The 22226-nt window shown below is 40.0% G+C and overlaps 1 protein-coding gene across 1 annotated transcript in view; it reads right to left on the bottom strand.

The window, feature by feature from the left end:
* Positions 1 to 14897, bottom strand: part of LOC102854735 (stathmin-2-like) — a 70893-nt gene extending 55996 nt beyond the window's left edge. The window contains exon 1 of the mRNA XM_006880482.1: positions 14768 to 14897. Within this exon, the coding sequence (XP_006880544.1) occupies positions 14768 to 14786 (19 nt within the window). The 5' untranslated portion in view covers positions 14787 to 14897. The remainder of the gene's footprint in view (positions 1 to 14767) is intronic.
* Positions 14898 to 22226: the final 7329 nt, after the last annotated feature.

Below are 22226 nucleotides of genomic sequence, written 5' to 3'. Positions count from 1 at the left end.
TTTTGCTGATAGTGTGGAAATTACATTGGTTAGTGTTGTGATGAATTGCTTGCTTCGTAGGCAAACACAAGAAAATCCTCCCACCTCCATCTTTCAGAAGATCTTCAATAAGGCACATGGTAATGAACTCAGAAAGGAGGAAGAGGAGGCCGCTGTTTCTTCCATGTGTATTCATGTTTGATGTCTTTCCTCTAGCCACAAGTATTACTCTCTCCCTTTCTCAAGACCATCGGATTGCAAACAAGAAATAGCTGACTATCCAGTTGGTTTCTGAGGCTGTAAATCCCATGGGAGAAATTGCCTATCTTTCTTTCTTGGAGCAGCTGATAGATTCAAATCAACAGAGAGACATGACCTTTGGATTAGCAGTGGAATTCCCTATAAACTCAGCCACCACAGCTTCTTAATTATGGCAGTTGTTAGGTACCTTCAAGTCCATTATGACTCATAGCAACCCTATGAGCAACAAATCTCAATCTTGTCCTCTCCTGCACCATCCTCACCATCTCTGTCATGGTCAAACACACTGTGGTAGTCAGTGCGTCATTCCATCTCCTTGAGACTCTGCCTTTCTTTGGCTGACCGTATACTTCCCTGGCATGATGGCTTTTTTTCCAAGGACTGTCTCCTGACAACATGCCCAGAATATGTGAGATGAAGTTTCACCATCCTGTGACAAGTTGTGAGTAAATGTTGGAAGCTGGGGTAAAGGAAGAATATGAATTGAAGCTGAAGTCTTGAGCTGTGACTAAAGACTTACACAACCATAGACATTAAACATTTTGAACATGAGTTTATGCAAAAAAACTAGGCTAGCATTTCTGTTTTGAGGATTGAGTTAGAGGAAAAAAATGGAAGTTCAAAAATGGAAGTGTTATACTATTAAAAATTCATCTTCTTCCTGTGGATTTTTGTTTGTTTCAGGTGGCCTTTTGAAATTTTACAGAGCTTAGCTGTAGAAAAGCATTATGGAGCTTGTGGTTTAGAATTCTCCCTTGCTTCTCTTTGCCCTTAGGTCATCCAATCACTGACTACAGTTGTAGCCCTGACGTGTCCTAGAAAGTGTGTGTGCACAGGGTTAACTAGGTGGGCTTTGAAGTCTGACTTTTTTTAAAAAAAAAATCCTGGCCTTAGCATTTATTTTCTGTATATAATTCTACTTAATTTTTTCCTCATCTGTAAAAATAAAGTAGTAATAAGAACTTGATAATGACTTAGAATTATAAAAATAACTTGATAATAACTTTGAAGGTGTTTGGCACCCTTACAAGTCTTGACACAAAATAAATTACTCAATATACGTTAGCCTTTAGCAGTACTTCTGCACATGACTGTGGTGGTGGTTGTTGGGAAGTGCCGCCGAGTTGTAGACAACTTTGGACCCTATGAATGAAAGACCTAAACACTTGTATAGCTTTCATCATTTTTCCAAGTTCATAGTTTCCAGAGGCACATGTATGATAAATGAAATGAGACATGTTTCTAGTTCAAAAGCCCTCAAGTAGTTAGTAATAAGGTGCAGGGATGTCTGCATTAGACAAAATATAAACATAATTAAAGAAAAGAAGTCTGGGACTGATGTGGAGAGAATGTTAGGTGTTAAGTCTGTACCTTTCCTGAAAAATTTTTGAGATCCTGAGCAAGTGAGATGACTTCCCTTGATTTTGACTTTTCTCTCTGGTAGAGAGTTGCACTTGGGCAATCCAGCACTCAGGTCTCTCTTGTGGTTTGAATTAAGCAGCAGCTCCATAAAGGAAAGATGAGCAGTCTCCTGTCATGTGCTTTACAGGCTCAGTGATCTGCTGGAGGGTCAGCTTTGAGCCAGTTCCAACTTTTTAGTAATGGGTTTGATTTTTGTATCTCTATGGGACTGCCAAACTTTTTCTTCCATGGTTCTAATTGTTGTTGTTATGTACTTTTGAATCAGAATAGACCCATAGCTGAGTCTCCGATACACCCATCCCAATTACCCCAGTCACTGAATCAATCCATCTCATAGAGGGCCTTCCGCTCCTGCGCTGTCCCTCCACCCTACCAAGCATGATGTCCTTCTCCAAGGACCGGTCTCTCCTTACAACATATTCAAAGTATGTCAGATGGAGCCTCAGAATCCTTGCCTCCAAGGAGCTGCCCGGTTTGACCCTTTCCAGGATGAATCTGTTTGTTTTCCTAGAAGTCCATTGTACCCTCAATACTCTTCTCCAGCACCACAGCTCAAAGGCATCAATTCTCCTTCTGTCCTCCTTAGTCATTGTCTAACTCTCTGATGCATAACAAGTGATTGCGAAGACCATGGTCTGTATCAGACGCACCTTAGTTTCCAGAGAGACACCATTGCTCTTCAGTACTTTGGAGAGGTCCGTAACAGCAGACTTTCCCATCACAATACATCTTTTAATTTCCTGGATACTGGTGCTGAGAGTGTTGACTGTGGAGCCAAGCAAACTAAAGCTGTGAACAATCTCAATCTCTTCACCATCCATCCTGATGCTGCCAATTGGCCCAGTGGTGAGAATCTTTGTCTTCTTGACATTGAGCCTCAATCCATATTGGAGGCTGTAGTCCTTGACCCTCTGCAGCAAGCACTTCAGGTCCTCCTCAGTTTCAGCAAGTAGGCTTGTGTCATTTGCATATCAAAGATTATTGATAGATCTTCCAACAATCTTGACCCCACATTTAATTCTGTATTTTAGTACCTCTGTATATATGTGTGAATCTGCATGTGTGTATACATATATATGTATGTATAATACATCTATATTATATATGTGAACATATATATTTTGATTGTAAAACAATATACTGAAAATACTTTTAAGGAGTAATAATCAATTAGCTTCACCCTTTTAAATCAGATGCCTAATAAAGAGTAATTTTTCATGATACCTCCTTCACTCTAATTACATTCTGCTAACAGGTTATAGATTTTAAAAATAGCAATAACATTACTGATTAGTACTTGAGACACCACTGATTGGAATGGTACTGCTTTTATGCATGACTGATAGAAAAAAAATAATATTAAACTCTCAGAATTCAGACCCTTTTTTCCCAGTTACTGTCATCTAAGGAACATTCTATTTGTACTGTATGTCTCTGGTGTCTTTGCTGTGGTCAGTTAGTTACAGATGGAAGAAGGGAAAGATCTAACTGATCCACCTAAGAAAGCACCTGGAGCTATCCTTTAAAGAAAAGATCTTCACCCTGAAACCCACAGCGTCCCTTTTCAGCAGGAAGTAGCTAAGAGAATATGCCATCCCCTTTTCCTTATGACTCAGGGTGAAGTCTCTCTCAGGGAGGAGTGATAGGGAATGGCAAAGGACACACTGACAAAGAAGATTAATCGGAACTGGCTTTGACAAGCACTGTGGCATTTGGACAAGAACAAACTGGGAGGAGGGTAGAGAGAATAGTGCAACAATGAATGAATGGAAACCCAAAATCTCTGTAAATGCTTATGAAAATTAATAAAATATAGAAAAAAAGATGATATGAAGAAAAAAAAATAAAGGAAAGATCTGGCTAAAGGAACAACTTAGAGCTCACTGATGTTGAGTTGGAATCAACTCACTGTTGACTCTCTAGTGGGTTTTACAAGGACACAAATCACATGGGGGAGATTGTCCATCTTTCTCCTGTGGAGAGGTTGGTTGAGTCAAACCACCAGAGAAGAGTTTGCCTTGGGTTAGCAATGCCACTCCCTGTGGACTAGGCCACCAGAATTCCCAAGCTAAATGAAAGGTGCTGAAAATGGAAGTGGAAGAGTGAGAGTGACAGGCAGGGAAGAGAACTGAGAAAAAGGGACCAGAGATTACAACAGCCAAGTGATCTGGGATTTGTATATAATTGATGTTAATAAGACAGTAAGAGCAAGATATTTTATTTGTATGTGTTTCTCTGTGTGTATTTTTATTTCATCTGCCTCCTCAGGATATCTCAAGGAAGAACACTATGGCTTCATGCTTCTGGGATGAGTTTTCAATGCTATTGCATGTGATATGTTGATGAGCCTTATTTGTTCAGCTCTAAGCTCTATTTTATTGACTTTATGTATGAATTCAAAGATGAGAGATGAAATATTAGAGGTAAAGATAATAGATATGTGTAAGAGAAATATCCTTACTTTAATTATCCCTCTTGAGTAATATGTTTTGACCTAAATGAAATGTCTAACAGTTATATTCAGCCATTACTCAAAATGTACTTAATTGTCTTAAATGTATACTGTATCGGCAACTATGCTATAAATATAAGACTGGCTCGACTAGAAATCCAAAGTCCCTGTACACTTTCATTAAAATGAATAATAGAAAAATGCAAAAAAAGACTAGCTCACTCTCAAACAAAAATAATTATTGAGGAGTGCTCATTTTCCAAACTCCAAGTATTTTCTAGCAGATTTGTTGGGACGGAAAAATTTGCAAATTATAAAAGCTTAAATATTTGCTTTACATGATAATTTACTTTTTATCATCCTTCTGGGAGAGATTCTGGTGGCCTAACAGGTAAGGATTTGCACTGTTAACCCAAAGGTAGAGCCTCTAAAACCCGATGGAGGTTAAGTTATGAGATGGTTCCAACTCAATGGCAAAAATCTATTGTCAAGGGGAGGTAGGGAACAGGATTACTACTTACACTGGCACTTATCAACATCAGCACTATTTGGGAATTGGTAAGAAGTTCCCCCTTGGTGCTAATGCTAACTGAAGTTTTAGAAGAGTTTTATTAAAGGAATGGCTAGGATCACTGGTTGTAAGGGTTAGTTAAATACTGACATTTTATACACTTCTGCACTATCACAGTTCTTAAGTTTTTACTAAATTCTCGTTTACTATCTAGTCATATTGCAGAGTAGTGTAAGATTGTTAAAATGTCAAATCATTATGTTGATAAATAAAAATTACCATTATTTTTTTAATGGAACACTTCTTGCTGATCTTCTCTGCATCGTTCCAATTTTAGTATATGTGCTGCCGAAGTGAGCACAAAAATTACCATTATTGACATTGATTACCTATTTCTCCCTCCCCCATATCCAGGATTACCTTTTCTTGCAAAGATTAAGTTTTCCAATGGGGAGGACCATGTTTGTTTATAATCTTGCAAGAACTGCTCCTATGCTAGGAACAGACTTGGTGCTGAATATCTATTTTCATATCATGAATGATATTAACCATTAATAACTCTGAACCGAAGGTAAAGAAATCTACTATGTGCTTTGCTCACTCACTCATGTTTGATTGCCATCTCTGAAGGACTTTTATTATAAGGGAATGAAGTAGGTGCTGAGCTGAGTTCTATTCTTAGCTCTGTAGCTTACTATATATGAACTCCAACCAATAAGTTGTCTGAGTTTAAGAAAATTCATTTTTAAATAGAACAATTTGTATACCATGTTAATCTCAAAGGTATTACACGAGGACTTAAAGGAACAGGTGAGTACTGTTCAAAAAATCACAAAAGCCCCATATAGCTAGATTTTACAGTTTAATTTTTATTTTGAACATTTTTCAATCAGTTTTGTTTGTCTGCTACTCTTTTTTTACCACAAAAGAAAAAAAGTAGATCTGAAGTGCAACAAAAAGAATTCTAATTTTAAAGTGATGGGAGTGTTGGATTGTCTGATCTATTTGTTAGAAAATATACTTTACAAAGAAATGATTGATAGTTTTTCTTATGTTTGAACAATTATGAGGTTGTTAACTGGTATCTCTCAGATCAAGCTATATGACTTGAATAACAACAATAGATATTTGTGCTAGAAATAAAAAAAAAAAAAGAAGAACTAAGCAGTAATAAAGAAAGCAAAGCTCTGAAGCAAAATTCCACCGGAAACTCCAGTAGTTCAAAGAGCATAGTTCCTCATTCATCTGCCTGCCGTGGTTGGGGCTATTTCTTGTTAAGAATCTCAAAGAGGTAAAAGTGACATCTTGATGATATTTTCTGATTCCAGTTTTGGAATTGTCAAATTTGACATGGTCATTGTGTTTCACTCAAATACAAATCAACCCTTTGCCAATGAGTCTGAATAGACTCACAGCTGATAAACTGGATAAACTGGTGAATTTGAATCTCCAGAGAAGCATGGCAGCAGCACAGCTCCATACAGACTACACCACTGGGGCTCCCTTTCTACTCACTAGGCAGTCCAAACAGAAACATCGTTACTAGTTTTGCTGTGAGAAGTTTTATTAAGTGGAAATTAAACTTTACGGCTGCAGTTCATCAGAAAAAGAAATCTTCCCAAAGTGAGAGTAGAATGCTAATGAAAATGTAATTTAAACGTTAAAAAGCTCTCTTGTAAATGTATTGTGGCACTAGGTTAAGACAAATTTCAGTTATTTTTATCCTGATATTAAGACATAAAACTAAAAGACTGACATATTTGCATTACTAACAATCTATTTTATATTAAATAATCGTACTAATAGGTAATGTTCAGATTCTGACAACCAAAATACAATTATTCCAGAAGAGTGACTGCTAAACAAGCAATTCACGAAGGCATTTATTTGCTTTACAATCTTAGTTAAAAAAAAAAAATCTATTGAAGACAATGCTCTGGCTCTAAAGAAAAAATTATGTTTCATGAGCTTTACTAGAACTGTATAGTCATAAAAACACATTTTGCAACTTTCTAAGCTTCGGAAGCATTAAACATATTTTATTCTGGAAGTCAACAAAGTCACAAGTTAGTTAAAACTAAAAAATATTCTTCTGATCATTTTATAATATAATCTGTGGGTCTTTTTCATACTACGTACAATTCCTCAAGAAGCTGTATTTCTAAATGACTAGCAAAATGATTGCTGAAATGCATTAATTAACCTTTACATTCACATAAAAATGTTTTGTGGGAACAAATACACAGAAAATGTTATCTTTAATCATGACTAATAAAAATGGGCTATATAAACACAGGTTTTACTACTGTAAATGTCTCTTTGACAAATGACAGGGCTCGATTCCTTTATTAAAAGATAATTAGGAATGTTTCACAGGGGACTCAGAACCTTCTCACAGATCTCTCTTGCCTAGTTGCCTATGTATATTCCTTTTACTCTGCATTAATTTAATACAATTCAATATCTATAGTCTATGTAAGGAGAATTAAAGAGCCATTTTGAAATGTCTTACCCAGAATGAGACTGATTTGGTAAGCTCACTGCTTTTTCTCTCAGAGCTGGTCATTGCATTTGCAGTCTTAGCTGAGGCTTCAGAGAGACACATATTTAATACCTTAGAGTCCCCTCCAAGGCCTTTTTTTTACCTCTAAATCCTAATCACAGCAATATTTTAATAAGCCTCAGGATAGCTATGAGACTCTTTTAGTTATCAATTTCAAGCTATTTCCTCTTCAAAGTAAAGAGGAGTTCAGAAAGGACTAGGTCATCTTAGGCCTGTGGCAACGAAATGCCAGTATCTGAGTGGACACCACAGCAGTGGTGTAAGGATAGCAGACAGGAGGGCAAAAGCTACTGTCCAAGGGCCCTGATTCTGGAGTCAGATGGTCAGGGCTGCAGTTCTACATCTGATTTACTATGTGACCTTGGGAAAGTACATTTACTTCTCTGTGCCTCAAATTGCTAACTGGTTAATAAAAGGAACATGCTTAGAATTTTGTTGTTAAGTGACTCGTAGCTGACTCTAGAGGTTTTCAGAGACAGTAAATCACAAGGGAGGAGATTGGCCATCTTTCTACCTCAGAGCCAGTGAGTGGATTAGAACTGCATCCCTTGGGTTGGCAGTGCAACTCCTTACCACTACGGCCATCAAATCTGTGCTTAGAACAATGCCTAGCATTGAATATGCTGTGTAAGTCAATCAACAAAAATGACTTCTTACAGGTAATCTAAAATTTGTGTCTCTGCATAAAAGTGATTCTTGAAAAGAAGCAACATCTGAGTTATTTAGTGGTGAATAATTTTGACTTAGTCTTCAGGTCCTCAAATTTTTATGTTAGTTATCTCCAGATCAGATTATATGCACAACCATGACAGAGAGCTAGAATTTACTGTTTAGAACATACATTTGTAATGCTTCCATTACTAGGAAGTGAAAAAAGCAAAAATATTTCCAGTTTCTGAGAGATTTGAATGAAATGATAAAAATTACCACCACCACCACAGGAATGGATAGATAACCTTGAGGTTTAATCCAGTTTAAAGTTGAGTATCTTTCCAGTGCTATTGCCAGTTTTATTTGGCACCACACTTTGGATATGTTGTCAGTTCTTCGGGAAAAAACCACAAAACCCAAACACAAAAACACCAAACAAAGCAACAAAAACAAAACCCAACCCCCTCCCCCCAAAATCACATGGGGAAAATGGAAGGTCAGAGAAAGAGGAAGACCCTCAATAACACAGTAACTGTAACAATCAGCTTGAGCACATCAGAGGTGATCATATTGGCACAAGATAGGGCAGGGTTCAGAACCATTGTCCATAGGATTGCCATAAGTTACAGTTAACTCAATGGCATCTAATAACAGCAACATGCTTTCAGTGCCCTCTGGAAGAAGTTGTATTTCTAAGATGTTTCATGTACGGTATCATTTCTGCAGGATAGCATTCCCAGAAACCTGGTAATATTTGCAAGATCAGCCCCCCAGAAGAAACATTGTGGGATGCCAGAGATCTGAAAATTTTAATTATATTTCTCTAAGATCCTCCTCTCCTTTCACTCTCCCCCTCATGGTTTGAGGTTTTTAAGAGGCAGAAAGTAACAGGGGTCCTTTGTTGGTTAAAGTAAGCAGATAAACACACATATAATTTGTTCTCAAATGTACTGATATTCAATACATTTTCAGCCTCTTTTTTGCAACTGATATTAGCAAGATATATTCTGCTAGAACAGTGCGAGTATATGGAGAGGCAAACAGGAGAAAATACTGGATATATAAAAAGTGAACTTTAGTGCTGTTGAAACCTTGGTTTCATTCTCTTACTATTTGTGGTGCATAAGCTTTCACAGACTTCTGCACATAAATCACATCTATTAGGTTCTGAATTGAACGCTGTTCTGTATCTTGTTTTGTAAATAGTGATAAACTAGCTCTATTGATTTATCATCCTTCTCAACAACCCACAGTCATTTCTTCTTTTATACATACACTCTCTCTCATTTTCCACATGACTCTCAAAGGTCTTCGGCTGGGTCTTGCAATATGAATATATTTTTAAAAATCCAATTAGCAGAGTGTGATGGCACAGAACTCAACACTCCCAGATGAATAAAATCCCTAATCATATGAGTTTGCAAGTGAAATAGTTGGTAAAGATTGCCAGAGATTTGAAGATGTTAAGATAATACCAGCTCTTGTTATCACAGAGCAGGCATATTACCATTTTCTATTGCTGTACTTGATGGGTTTGGCGGTCAGCAGGAGCAGCACCTGGGAGCTTGCTAAGACTGTAGAAGTGTTCATCCTCAGCACAACCCTCAGCATTTGCATTTTAATGAAAGTCACAGGTGATTCATATGCACATTAAAGTTTGAGGGACACTGTAATATAAGACTGTTAAATATTTTACAGATGGATTAAAATAAAAGATCATGGGCTATAAGAGAGAAGAAATGACCCTATGAGTGCAAATGCAGAGAGAATCCATTTCTGATCATTCTAAAAATTGATTTATCTCTGTTTCTTCTTCATTAAAAAGAAAACTAATTTTCTATCAAACTATTACAGGGAGATGCTCCATAAATACTGAAAGCTGATAAAAATTGGGTTTAAAGGTCCAAGTTAAAACCACACAGATTTGGGGTTTGGAAAGTGTTCCTCTAGGTGAAAAAGGAAAATAATAGGAAAAAAAAATAGGAAGCTCTGGTGGCCTACCGCTAAGAAGCCGAGCTGCAATCCGAAGAGGAGGATAGACAAATCTCCTCGTCCACAGTTAACTGCCTCTGAAAACTCGCTGGACAGTCCGCTATGAGCAGGTTTTAGCTCCATCGCAAACTACAACTCAGTGTCCTCGTAGAGCGGGAATTGAGCTGCCATCCCAAACATCAGGAAGCTACCGACTTCTTAGGGAGAAAAAGATGGGCAGTCTCCTCCTGTGAGATTTACAGCCTCAGAAAACCAGGTTAGCAGTGAGTCCGTTCTGACTCAATCGCAAAGAGTTGGTTCTGACTCAACAGTAATAATGAGTGAGTGAATTGGGAAAATATTAACAGCCATTTTTTGGCATGCCTCTTCAGCATCTCAATGTGGTTCTTTCTTCTGTACCTAAGAGCATACAAGTTCCCTGAAGGCTAGGATTTTGACATCCAGGTGTGTCCCCAACACGAAGCAAATGAAAAAAAAAAACAAACCCCAATTTGTTTAATTTAGTCTATTTATTACAAAACAAAAAAAGTAACAACAATGTAATGAAACTAGAAGGTAAAGTCCAAAGGAAATAATTAATCATTTATTTTTGTCCTATTTCCTTGCAAAGGTGCGCATATTCTTTTAGTCAATACTGAATAAAACAAGTGAAATGCTTTAGACAAACGATTTTAAGATAGTTAATATTTAGAAGTAGGCTTAAAAATCAATCACCCATTTCTTTGGAGAACTTGATTGCCCTCTAGTGGAGTGAAACATTAACGCAGACTCTAAAGTTGTCCAATTTCAAGAACCAGGATGTTCTGGAAACATCTGGGTCACTGGCTAATTCATTAACTTTTTCCCCCTGCATTTTTGCTTTGCAACTTCTTATCAGGCCATGAATCTTGTGACATCAGAATAAGGCACCTTTTCCTAAGACTTAAGAGCCAGTTGGCTCTGAGGGAGCAGGCTGGGTGGCCACGCCCAGACCCAGCTTTGCAGTGGGAAGGCTCTCCTGTACTAGAACTGGTTTCATTCAGTCTCGTGTAAAAAATGATCTAGTGTAATAGTGAAGGAGCTATAGTCAGCCTTGTGATTTGGAGGTAAACCCAGTGAGATTGATAAACCTTTCCTTAAAATGGTCTGGATTTATCAATGACAAAAAATAATAAAACAAAATTGAATTTGTATTTGACTCATCTATTAATTTGTGTTAATAGTACATAAAACACAACTTAAAGAAATCTGCTTGATAGCTATGACTAGGTACTTAAATCTAAACGTTTTTATAAATTCTAAATCTGGTAGAGGAACTGTTCTATTGCGTGACTCTGCTTTACAGCACTGGGGAGACCATTTCTTCATAGGAGTGGGAGGTAGTTAAATGCACCATTTTCATCTCTAAAAACGGACTATTTAGTCGAAATCATGTTACAACAAATGTTAAAATGCCTATCCCACAATTTATCCATTAGTAATTAAAAATATATTTTTAAAAAGAAAATAATTAAAACTGGTTTTAATGTAACATAAAATCCTGCTGTAAATACTAATAAATGTTCTAACAATTAACAATCCCTTCCTTTGAACAAAATAGTTTACCCTATAAGTTCTATAGCTCATATTACTGAACAAACATAATTTTCAATTTAAATAGTACAAACCACAATCTTAACCTTTTTTTTTTTTGAAAGTCTCAGATGCACAGGTGAACATCATCAACCCAAACCTAACCCACTGTCATTAATTCGACTCCTATAGCAGCCCTATTGGGCAGAGGAAAACTTGCTCCCTTCCCCCACACCCCAAGAAGGTTCCAAGGCTGCATATCCCTACACAAGCACAAGGCCACGTTTTCCTCCTGTAAGGAAAGAAGCTGGTGGGTTTAAATAAAACCACGAAGCTCTTACCACTAGCTGTATTGATTTATATAATTATATTAGCTACTAGCAACTGGCTTTCCTAGGTCTCATATTTCTGAGCTTATCTATTCGATGGATATAAATTAAACACACTAGGTTAAACACACTAGGTTAAATAATACATTTCACCCTGAAATCTTGTCCAAATTCTCTTAAATCCACTTAGAAGGTACCCAGTTCATTAGAGAAGATCATAGGAAATATTATACGCAAACGGCAAGATTATGTTGAATTAATTGTTTAATGACTCAAGAAAAAAGTATCCTCCCTAGCAATGAATTGCTTCTTATACTCGGAAAAGTCTATTATTTTAGTTTGGCCGAAGTTGTCCTTTTCATGATTTGGCAGATGCAGCCTCAAGGGGCTTTGTCTTTGTCATATTTTGGATGGGCTTTTTTACGAACGCGTTTCTAGATGTAAAATTGAGACCTTAAGAAGAATCAGCAGTTGGAAAAACACCCTTGAAGAACAGTTCTAATTTCGTGCACAACCCAGATTTACATATTTTGAAGGAGAAAAAGTTCATGGGTTATATGCTGAGAATCACAAAAATCTCAGTAAGACATTTGTATGACTTCACCCACAGCAGCCACAAATAATTCTCTGTGGAGAATTTTCCGGCAACCATTGGGCACATAACGCCCCTCGCAAGCATCTGCACACACACCCCACCCACATGTGCAAACATAATCCTGCCTGGAACGTGAAGTGTTATTTCTTTTACAATGCAAAATTGCACAGCCTAAGACAGAATTCCTTTTTGTGAGGAAGAGAATATGAGATAGAAAAGTGACTGCAGCAAGGGTTGATCCTTAGCCAAATGCATTCAAAGTCAGTTTTCAGTAAGAACAAGTATGGTCATTGAAAAAGAAAATAATGGTTTGAAGTAACGATAATGACTTGAAATAATAGTAAGATCTGCGATGACAGTGATGGCGAGTCTGCAGCTACCCCTGCAGCAGAAATCTTTTCCTGGAGGGTGCGGGGAGTAGGGTGACGGAGGGGGCATTTTCAGAACCATCAGGTGAATGGGGACATGGGGGTAGCTCAGGACACTGCGCAGAAACCCGTCTCCCCAGGCTGCACTGGGGGGCTCGGCGCAGCGCTAGGCACTGCAGGGCTGGCAAGGCTCCACACGCCCGCCGGCCACGTGCATCCAAGCCAGGGCGGCGGCTGCAGGGCCTGGGCCGCAGCTGCGAGGGTGGGGCCGAGCTGCATGTAGCTCTAGATTTTTCTTGGGGCGACCCTCCGTGGACTCCCCATCCAGGGAACCAGAACGTGGGCTGAGGGCTTTCGCGGGGGGCGGGAAGGGTCCCCTGCCCCGCGCGCCACGGGGTAAAAACGCCCTCCCTGCGCCCATGGGGTCACCTCTGCGGGCTCGCGGCAGGGTGGCAGCCCTGCCTTTATGTGGCCGGCGAGGCTGGAGGAGCCTACTTTGCTACTTCTTAGCTGGGAGGCCCCGGACTCTGATGCTGAGAGCCACGCCCGGTATCTGCTCACATCAAGGGGTGCCTGGGCGGTTCCGGCCTGCAGGGCTGGAAAAAGGGGGGCCCTGGACAGCAGGCTGCTTGCTCCAGAGCCCCCTTGCCAGCCAAGTCTCCCAGCGGAGCCGGGAGGGTGGGGCAGGGCGGAGTCACCAGGAGTGGACTCTCCAGCTTGCAGGTTCTCTCCGCAGGGAGCGACCTAGGTGGACAGCGGGGTGCTGCCAGAGGCTCCCGGTGCAGAGGGGTTGGGAATGAATATCCCTTATCAGGAATCTTGGTGTCTCCTTTATCTGTCTTTCTGATACAGGCTGAACCTACGGGGCCTGCCAATATTTGGTCCTTTTGACCTGTTCAAGGTGGCTCAACTTAATTCATTGATATCTTTTGCTTTCAGTTACGTTTACCTATTTTTGTGGAATGAGATTTACATTTGTGTCTAGGTTCCGGAAGCTTTAACTCCAAAACGATCAAATGAGTTCACAGAAGCCTTTATACACATCCTTCTAATCACCCAATGTAATATGATTCTGAAAGAAAATTGTTAACCTATCCTCCTTCCCCCCCTAAAAGAAACAATGGGGCCACGGTGGGGCGGGCGGGGGCAGTGCAGTGGTCATCCTTCTGGGAAGGAAGGCCAAGGCGAGGAGTGGGGAGTGCGGGGCTTGGCGCTGCCATCCCCGCAGGGCTGGGTTCCGGGGTGTCGCGCTCTGCTCCCCGCGCTGAAGATGCTGCACTGAGCTGAGCTGGGGAGGGGGGGGGACGCCGCTGCGCGCTGGGTGGGGCTGCCTGCATTGTGGGCCCATTGCTGCAGGTGCCTCCCCCGCCCCCTCGGGGACCGCCCGTCCGCACACAAAGAAACCCCACCCAGCGCCTTCAGACCACGGCCCCTCCACCCCTCCCTGCTTGCACCTCCCCGCCCCTGCAGCTGCCCACCCGCGCCCTCCACGCCCTCCCGGCTGCCTCACCCCTCAGTCCCTCCCTTTCCCTAAAACAAAGGAGCGGCGCCCCAGCGCCCAGCAGGCGCCCCCGGACTAGCGGTTTCTTCAACTAGACAATACCATAAAATGTGTCCCATTCCCCCTCTCCACCCATCTTCCTAACCGCCCGGACTTTGCATTCTTCTTCCTATCTCCTTCTTCCCACCCAACCTTCTTTCACATTTTCTTCTTTTTAACTAAAGAAGAAATAAAGGACGTTACAAAGCACTTTTCAAAATATCCCTTAATCCTATCCATGGCAAACGCTTAGTATCACCCCAACCCCCACAATGGAGCCCTAATTTTAAATCTAGAAACAGAAGAAATCGCCTAGCTAGAGGAGGGTAACTTACCTGTTTCTACCTTTAACAGGAAATTCTTCTTTCTAGATTTCTGAGAACCCCCTTTTGCCCTCCCTGTGCCCCTGAGCTGCCTCTGTCTTTCTTGTTCCCATGAATGATTTTTTTTTCTTTATAAAATATCCCCGTATTCCTTCTAAGTGCTAAAAAAAAGAAAAGGTGAGAGGTGGGCTCCAGGGCCAGCCGTAGGAGAATGAGGCGCGAAGCCTTACCCATTGCTGTTTTAGCCATTGTAGGGCTGTGTGGATGCAGAGCGACGGAGAAGGCGAAGGGTCCGGCTACAGCAGCGCAGAGAGCGAGAGAGAAGACTGAATAAGGCACTGAGTCTGCAGAGTGGGACCGTGCGAGAGAAAGAGCAAGAGGCAGGAGCCCATGAATAATTATCACGCAGAAGCTCAAGCAGATTGGCTCCCAAGGTCCCCTGACATGACTCCCGCAGAGTCAGAATCTCCAAGCATTAAATATTGATCGGCCAATGATGCTGGAGTACAAAGTACCAGAATGCAGTTTGAAATGGAAATTAGCCCTTCCCTGGCAGTTCCCCCCATTTTGGGGGCCTGATAGTACAGTCCAAGTAGAGTGGAGCCTTAGCCTAGAAACCTCCTAGGAACTAAGAACTGGGCTGTGCCTACCTGGGATCTAGGAGGCTCGACTTTGCTCACATAGGATTCATTGCACAAAAATGAAGAAAGCAACTCAGAGAGGCCTGAGAAGTCCTCCACAAGATGCTGGCAGTTGAAAATATAGATTTAAACACGGAGCTTTTTACTGTGTGGTGCGCCCTGTCACCTTTGGCTCTGGGAGTTGGTTAAATTTAAGTCTTTCTAGAGTGACCCCCACATCTTGGTGTCATGACAGCTCAGAAGAAGCCTAAGTCATTGTCCTTTCTCAGTTGGACTCAGCTGCCTGAACTTTTGTGAAACTTTCACATAGTGTGAGGCCTGGTGTTTTCTCCTCTGAGCACAGAAAGGGCTCTTTGGGAATCCAGACAAGCAATTATGGCTCATCTGGAGGCTTGGTAGAAAAGGATGAGAGTTAGCCTTCTGTGCCCCTGTCCTGCCCTTTGTCCTGATCAAAGCACAGAACCAGGTCTTCAGGCTAGGTTGTGCTCAGGTGTCTGGGGACTCTCAGGTGGAAGTCATAATGCCTGAGAAGGGATATATTGGAGTTGCAGGATTACGGGGACTGGCTGTTCAGAGACGTCTCCAGTCCACTTTAAGGTGAACCCCTCGCGCCAAAGTTTAGTGAAGACGAAAGGTCTTCTCTGAGGCTTTATTTTTGAGGGGTTTAATAGACTCCATTGACCTAAATGACAGTAGTATTCAAATTTCAAGTTGAGCAAAGTGGCACAAAACCTGGGAAACTAGTTACAAAAAGTGACCTTTTGTCTCATGGACCATTCATTCCTCCTCAAAGAATACCGTTCATTAATTCATTCTTGCTCTCTTAAGGGATATATTCCCTCTTACTTGACTCATATAATTATCATTTGAGCCGTTACCATGTGTCCAAGGCTAACACAGTGAGCAAGACAGGAGACTTGTTCTCATGGTGCTTTTAATCAGTTTAGTATTTCTGTAACTTCACTGAAATGTTCTTTTAACGGAATCTGTTTGTCAGCTGTGGTTTTGACAGAAAAATAGGCAGCAAAACCAAACCAAACAGAGCTACCATCAAGTCAATTCTGACTCATAGAAGCCCAATGTGACAGAGTAGAATTGCCCAGGGAACTTTCAAGATGTAAATCTTGACAGACACACTACAGCATCTTTATCTTGTGGAATAATTGATGGATTTGAAGCTCTGATCAGTTGGCTGCCCAGCATTTTAACCACTGCATAACCAGGACTTCTTTTTAAAAATAATCTAGAAGACCTACTAACTCAATATACTTAAAAGCTGAAAGGAAAACACTATATTACTATAATGGCTGTGTATGAAAAACCCTCTCAGCCTGACAAGGTTTTATTTCTTTATAAAAATTGGTTAAAGTTTTCTCCTGAATGAAATATGTTCTTGGCAACTTTATATCTAACTATATTGCAGTATTTCTTTCTAATATCATCTTCTAGAGGGTCGGCTATGAGTTGGTTCCCACTGGATAGCACATTAACACACAACAAAACCTCTGAAATAATATGCAATTCCAAATACAAAAAGCATGTCAAAACCAACTGGATGCTCTCCTTGGTGCTGAAATTTTCTCCTATTAAATTGCAAGACATTTTAATCTCATGGGCATCTTGCTACATGATAGGAAGCTCCTGAAACTGGAGTGATTCTGACTTGCTGAATCATGGGAAAAAGAAAAGATAAAATGAGGATCAATAAAACTCTTTCTTAAGCAGAAATATTAGAATTTATGGTTCCCGTCATTGTACTGATCTGTAACTATGACACAGCAAGAGAACAGTATGGATGTTGGCAGGGCTTGGGAATAAATAACCATTTTCTCCCTTTCTGTAGCAATTTCCTTTTTAAATGTGAGAGTTAATTCCCTCTCAGTGGAGTACTTACCAGCCATGAGATGAGAGATCTTCAGCTTGTCTCTATGACTAATATCTTGAAAGTATTTCTCCTCCCTTTCCCTCAGCCTATGTGTCATCTCTACATAGTCTTCAGTTTCTCTGGAAAACAAAGACCTTAAATCACAGCATTAGTGTCTTTAACAACTGCAATTGAGCAGGATTTATTGAATCCTAATGCCACATTCCTCCTCACAAAGCCCAGCCTCCTGAATGATCGGTTCTGCATATAGACTGAAAAGGCATGGAGACAGGATGCATAGCTGATGCACTCCTTTCCTGATTTTGAACCATTCAGTGTTTCCTTGCTCTGTTCTGAGGACTGCTTTCTGGTCCAAGTGTAGGTTTCGTACAGCTTTGATCTGAACCTGATACCACATTCTTCTTTATAGAGGCCAGTTTCTCAAATAATTTGCTCAGTGTACAGATTGAGTAGGTACAGAGAGAGTATTCACCCTGATGCTTATGTTTCTTAATTTTAAGCCAAATAGTATTCTCTTGCTCTGTTTGCAAAACAGTCTCTTGGTCTTGGTTTTGCATGGGCACAATTAGGTATTCTATGATTCCCATTCTTCTCAAAGTTAGCCATAATGTGTTACAATCCATACAATGAAATGCCTTTGTGTGCCTAGTCAATAAAGCACAAATATAGATTCTTCTGGTATGTTTTGCTTTCAGCCAGATCTTTGCTGGTCTGACAACAGTAATGCTATCCCTAGTGCCACAGGCTCTTCTAAGTTAAACTTCTACCAGTTCTCTGGCTGTGTACTGTTCCTTTTGAATGAAACCTCAGCAGTATTTTGCTTCATATGTTATTAATGTTATTTCTCAATAATTTCCACATTCTGTTGGATTGTCTTTCTTGGAAATGGCAATAAAAAGAAATCTCTTCCAGTTAGTTGACCAGGCAGCAGTCCACTAAATTTCCTGGCATAGCTCTACCTCACTGTGTCTTGTTATGAGTGGTGCCTGGTGTAAAAAACCAAACAAGCCAGTAGTCATTCTTTTTCTTTTATGTTGTAGGTATTTGTTAGTTCACCAATTTTTTAATTTACTCCATTGATGCTTGATATATTCATCATGTTACCACTATCTTTTTCCAAATTCTTGATTCACCATTAACAGGAACTAGATGTTCTTTGAGCAACCACAGTTAATCTTCCCTTCTTCCTCCACTGGATTTTTGAAATCAGTGATCGCATGGGGGGAGATTGTCCACATTCACCATTCCCCTCACTCTCTGTTCCTCCCATTCCTTCCCCTTACTCCCTGTAGCCCCACAGCCGCTCCCTGGCAGATCAGCTCATGGATCCTAACCATGTGCTTTTGGGGTGGCAGCAATTTTTACCTCTAGGCCATTAGGTCGCCCTCCCATCTCTGGTCACTACTCCTAAGCTTTGGTATATAAGCTTTTCTACTTTATGTAGGTAGTATAATACATTATTTCTCCTTTTGTGACTAACTTGTTTTGCTCAGTAATTCAGGGTGTAGTATGGATCAGAATTGCACTTCTCATTTTTGTTGGTAATACTCCATTGTGTATGTACCATGTTTTATTTACGCATTCTTCCATCAATGACCATTTTGGCTGTTTTCAATTTTGACTGTTATGAACTGTGCTTCAATAAACATTGTTGTACAAATTTTTGTTAACTTTAACAGCACCGAGAGGAAGCTGTAGAGTGAAAGAAGTACTAACAGATTTTAATTAATGTGCATTTGAGCCTATTGTGTATTATCTCTGAGAAATAGCCTAAGGAGTTGGTTTCTTTCCAAACTGGAGAGGAACAGTTGCTTAGGAGGATTAGTGGATTTTATCTAATTTAGTCATAAAACTTAATGCTGTTAATAATAAAGTATATAAAAAATAATAATCAAATAGCTGAGAAAAAAAATCCTAAAGTAATGCTGAAATTTAGTGAGATATGAAAATACTCCTAGGATAAAATTTTGTTCTGAACCACAGTTGACTGTAAAGGAAATTTGAGAAATAAAAGCTATTGTCTATTAGGTGATTGGAAATTTAGGACGTAGTGCAGTTATAATTAAGGGTATCTAGAGAGGCATCTAAAGCAATTACATGAAAAAAATGAACTGATATTTTGATTATTTTGAGAGAATGTGAGAGGGAGAGAAAGAGAGGAAGAAAGAGGGAGAGAAGCTGTGCTGCAGTTCCAAAGGCCTGCAGTTCAAGGCCACCAGCAGCAGCTCTGGGGGTGAAGGATGGACAATCTGCTCCTGTGTGATTATCTGCCTCTGAAAACCCACCCAAGGATCAGCTACGGGTCAGTTCAGACTCTACAGTACACAACAACAACAACAGCAAACCGTTACAGATTTATGAAAATAAAATACTTTGATGTCTATAATTAAATAATTTCTATTGTTTAAGAATTATACAATGTATTAGAATTATTTAAAAAATAAAAAAACAGAGGAAGAATCATTTAAGAAATTATAAATGAACATGTTTTATTGTTTTCCTCTTAAATTAGCTATTTTCAAATGAAGACTCTTTAATTATCATCTTCTTTTCTGTGCTTGGAGTTTTTTTATGTCCTAATGGGACTTGTACATATTCGTAATTAGTAAAATATATCCCTGAAGCAAAATGACTTGTTGAAATTAGTATATCCTATTGATGGCTTCCTAATTGAACTTTTCTGGAAATGAATTTGCTGTAATCACAAGATAAGTCTGATACAAATTTAATAAGCAGGTTTTTTTTACATTAAGATTGACAACATTGAAAAACTATTCTCTCAAATTCTGTCACTTTTCCTCTAACTTGATTTACAGTTCGAGTCCATGGGGATCATTATTTGGACCACACTGTATCTGGGAATCTGATTCCCCTGGGGAATATCTTAGTTTACAACCCTCCAGTGAGAATGTAGTGGAGACAATACCTAAGTGCAGGACAAAGAAATCTAGGACAACCTTGACTGTGTAGCTTTCAATGTTTGTTTTCTTTTTCAAACACAAACTCTTCTGTGTACACTGCCCATAGTTAATATTAGTTGCCTAAGAACCTAGTTTATTCTAAATCATGGCTGGGGAGGGGGAGGGAAGGAGAGAAATCAAGAAGAGAAAAGCAGAAGCACTTTATTTTATTTCTAGGATGATTTTCACATTGTTGTTGTTATGTGCTGTCGAGTTGCCTACAAAGTGTAGCAACGCTGTGTACGACAGCCCTAAACCCTGCTCTATCCTATCCCAATCTTATTGTCTCTGACACTTACCCCAATACCCCAGTCACTAAATCCATCCATCTCATGGAGGGTCTTCCTCTCCTGCTCTGTCCCTTTACCCTCCCAAGTATGACATACCTCTCCAAGAACTGGTCTCTTCTTGCAACATGTCCAAAGTATGTCAGATGAAGCTTTAGAATCCTTGCCTCTAAGGAGCAGCCTGGTTTAACTCTCTCTAGGATGAACCTGTTCCCTCTCTTAGCGGCCCATTGTATATTCAATACTCTTCTCCAACATCACAGCTCAAAGGCATCAATTCTTCTTCTATCATCTCTAGTCATTGTCCAGCTTTCTGATGCATAGCAAGTGGTTGTAAAGAACATGACCTGGATCAGGTGCACCTTAGTCTTCTCCAGACTGACATCGTTGCTCTGGAGAAGTCCCTGACAGCAGACTTTCAGAGTGCAATTTGTATTAAACATAGAAATGATATTTGTTTAGCAAACTGTTAAAATTAGTTCAAGGGTTATAGTTTTAGAGAAAAAGCAGGACTATAAAACAAAATGGAGGTTGGTCTAGTCTTAGGCCAACTACTTTCATTATTCCAGGCACTTCTGTATCTAAGAATTTCCTAGATTTTTTGGAATGCCTTGATCACATTATCAACCACCATTTTGTACAGAATGTTTTCTTCTGCTTGGATTTGGATTTATGCTTCCAAGGATGGTCTCTCGTGTCTTGAGGAGGGACACGTATGAAATGCTTGGGGCTCTTATGGCTTTCATTTCATCCCAAGTGGGTGTCAGCAGAGGGGATTTGCCAGATGAATTGGGGCTCTCTGGCCCAGAGTCCACCAGCATTTGGAGGTGCCAGAGTGGTAAAATACTCTAGGGCCCTTGCTCCTGTCACACTCAGGCCTGTTTTTAATTGTTTTTGGTCTACATTCTTCTAGGTCGTATAGCCCTGGTCTGTCTATTTGCTGTACAGAAGTAACTCGTGGTTTTTGTGAAGCTGAACACTGTGACACTGATGTGTCAAATGTGATAATGGTTACCCATGGTAGACAGTGTTTGGTGGAGATCCCCGATTAAAATAATCTTGGAAGCAGGTGTGGCATCCACCTCCGAAACAGTTTTCCTCTGGAAATCCTATGAAGCTGGAGAAAGGACAAAAGTTATACAAGTGTTCAGATCTTTCGTTCATAGGGTTGCTGTGAGTAGCCTATGACTTGATGGCACTTAACAATAACAACAACTTTCAAGTAGGACAACATTATCAGTTCACTTTGGAGGATATTATTTATTGTTGTTTTTCAGAAGTTCTTACAGATAACGGAATACTTTAGTAAACCTTTAGTAGCCTAGACACTGTTAATAGGCAAGTTGTTTTTGTTGTTATGTGACTCTGATGCACAGAGACTGTATAAATAATAGCTCTGAATCCTGTTCTGTCCTGAGCCAATCTTGCGGCTTCTAACACATCTGTCCTCATGTGTCAATCCATCTCATCTGGGGTCTTCCTCTCCTGCACATTCCCTCCACCCTTTCAAGAATGATGTCCTTTTCCAAGGACTGGTTCCTCCTGGTAAGATGCCCAAAGTGTGTGAGATAGAGCTTCAAAATCCAAGGAGCAGATTGGTTTCACCATCTCCAAGACAGACTTGTTTGTTATTTTGGCAGTCCATGGTATGTTCAATATCCTCTGCCGCACCACAACTCAAAAAGTCACCAATTCTTCTTCTGTCAGCTTTGGTCATTGTCTAGCTCTGTAATGTATAACAAGTAATTGCAAACCATGGCCTGGATCAGACTCACTCACCTTAGCCTCTTGACTAACATTGTTGCCCTCAAGCATTATGTAGAGGTTCCTGACAGCAGATTTTCCTAATCTAATTGTTGTTGTTACTATTGATTGCCTTCAAGTAGAGCACAACTCATAGCGACCCCATGAACAAA

Source organism: Elephantulus edwardii, unplaced genomic scaffold (assembly GCF_000299155.1).
Source record: "Elephantulus edwardii isolate Elephantulus edwardi_28Jun2011 unplaced genomic scaffold, EleEdw1.0 scaffold00008, whole genome shotgun sequence".
Lineage (NCBI taxonomy): Eukaryota > Metazoa > Chordata > Mammalia > Macroscelidea > Macroscelididae > Elephantulus > Elephantulus edwardii.
The sequence above is the reverse complement of the archived record's forward strand: the minus strand, read 5'-3'. Positions and strand labels throughout refer to the sequence as shown.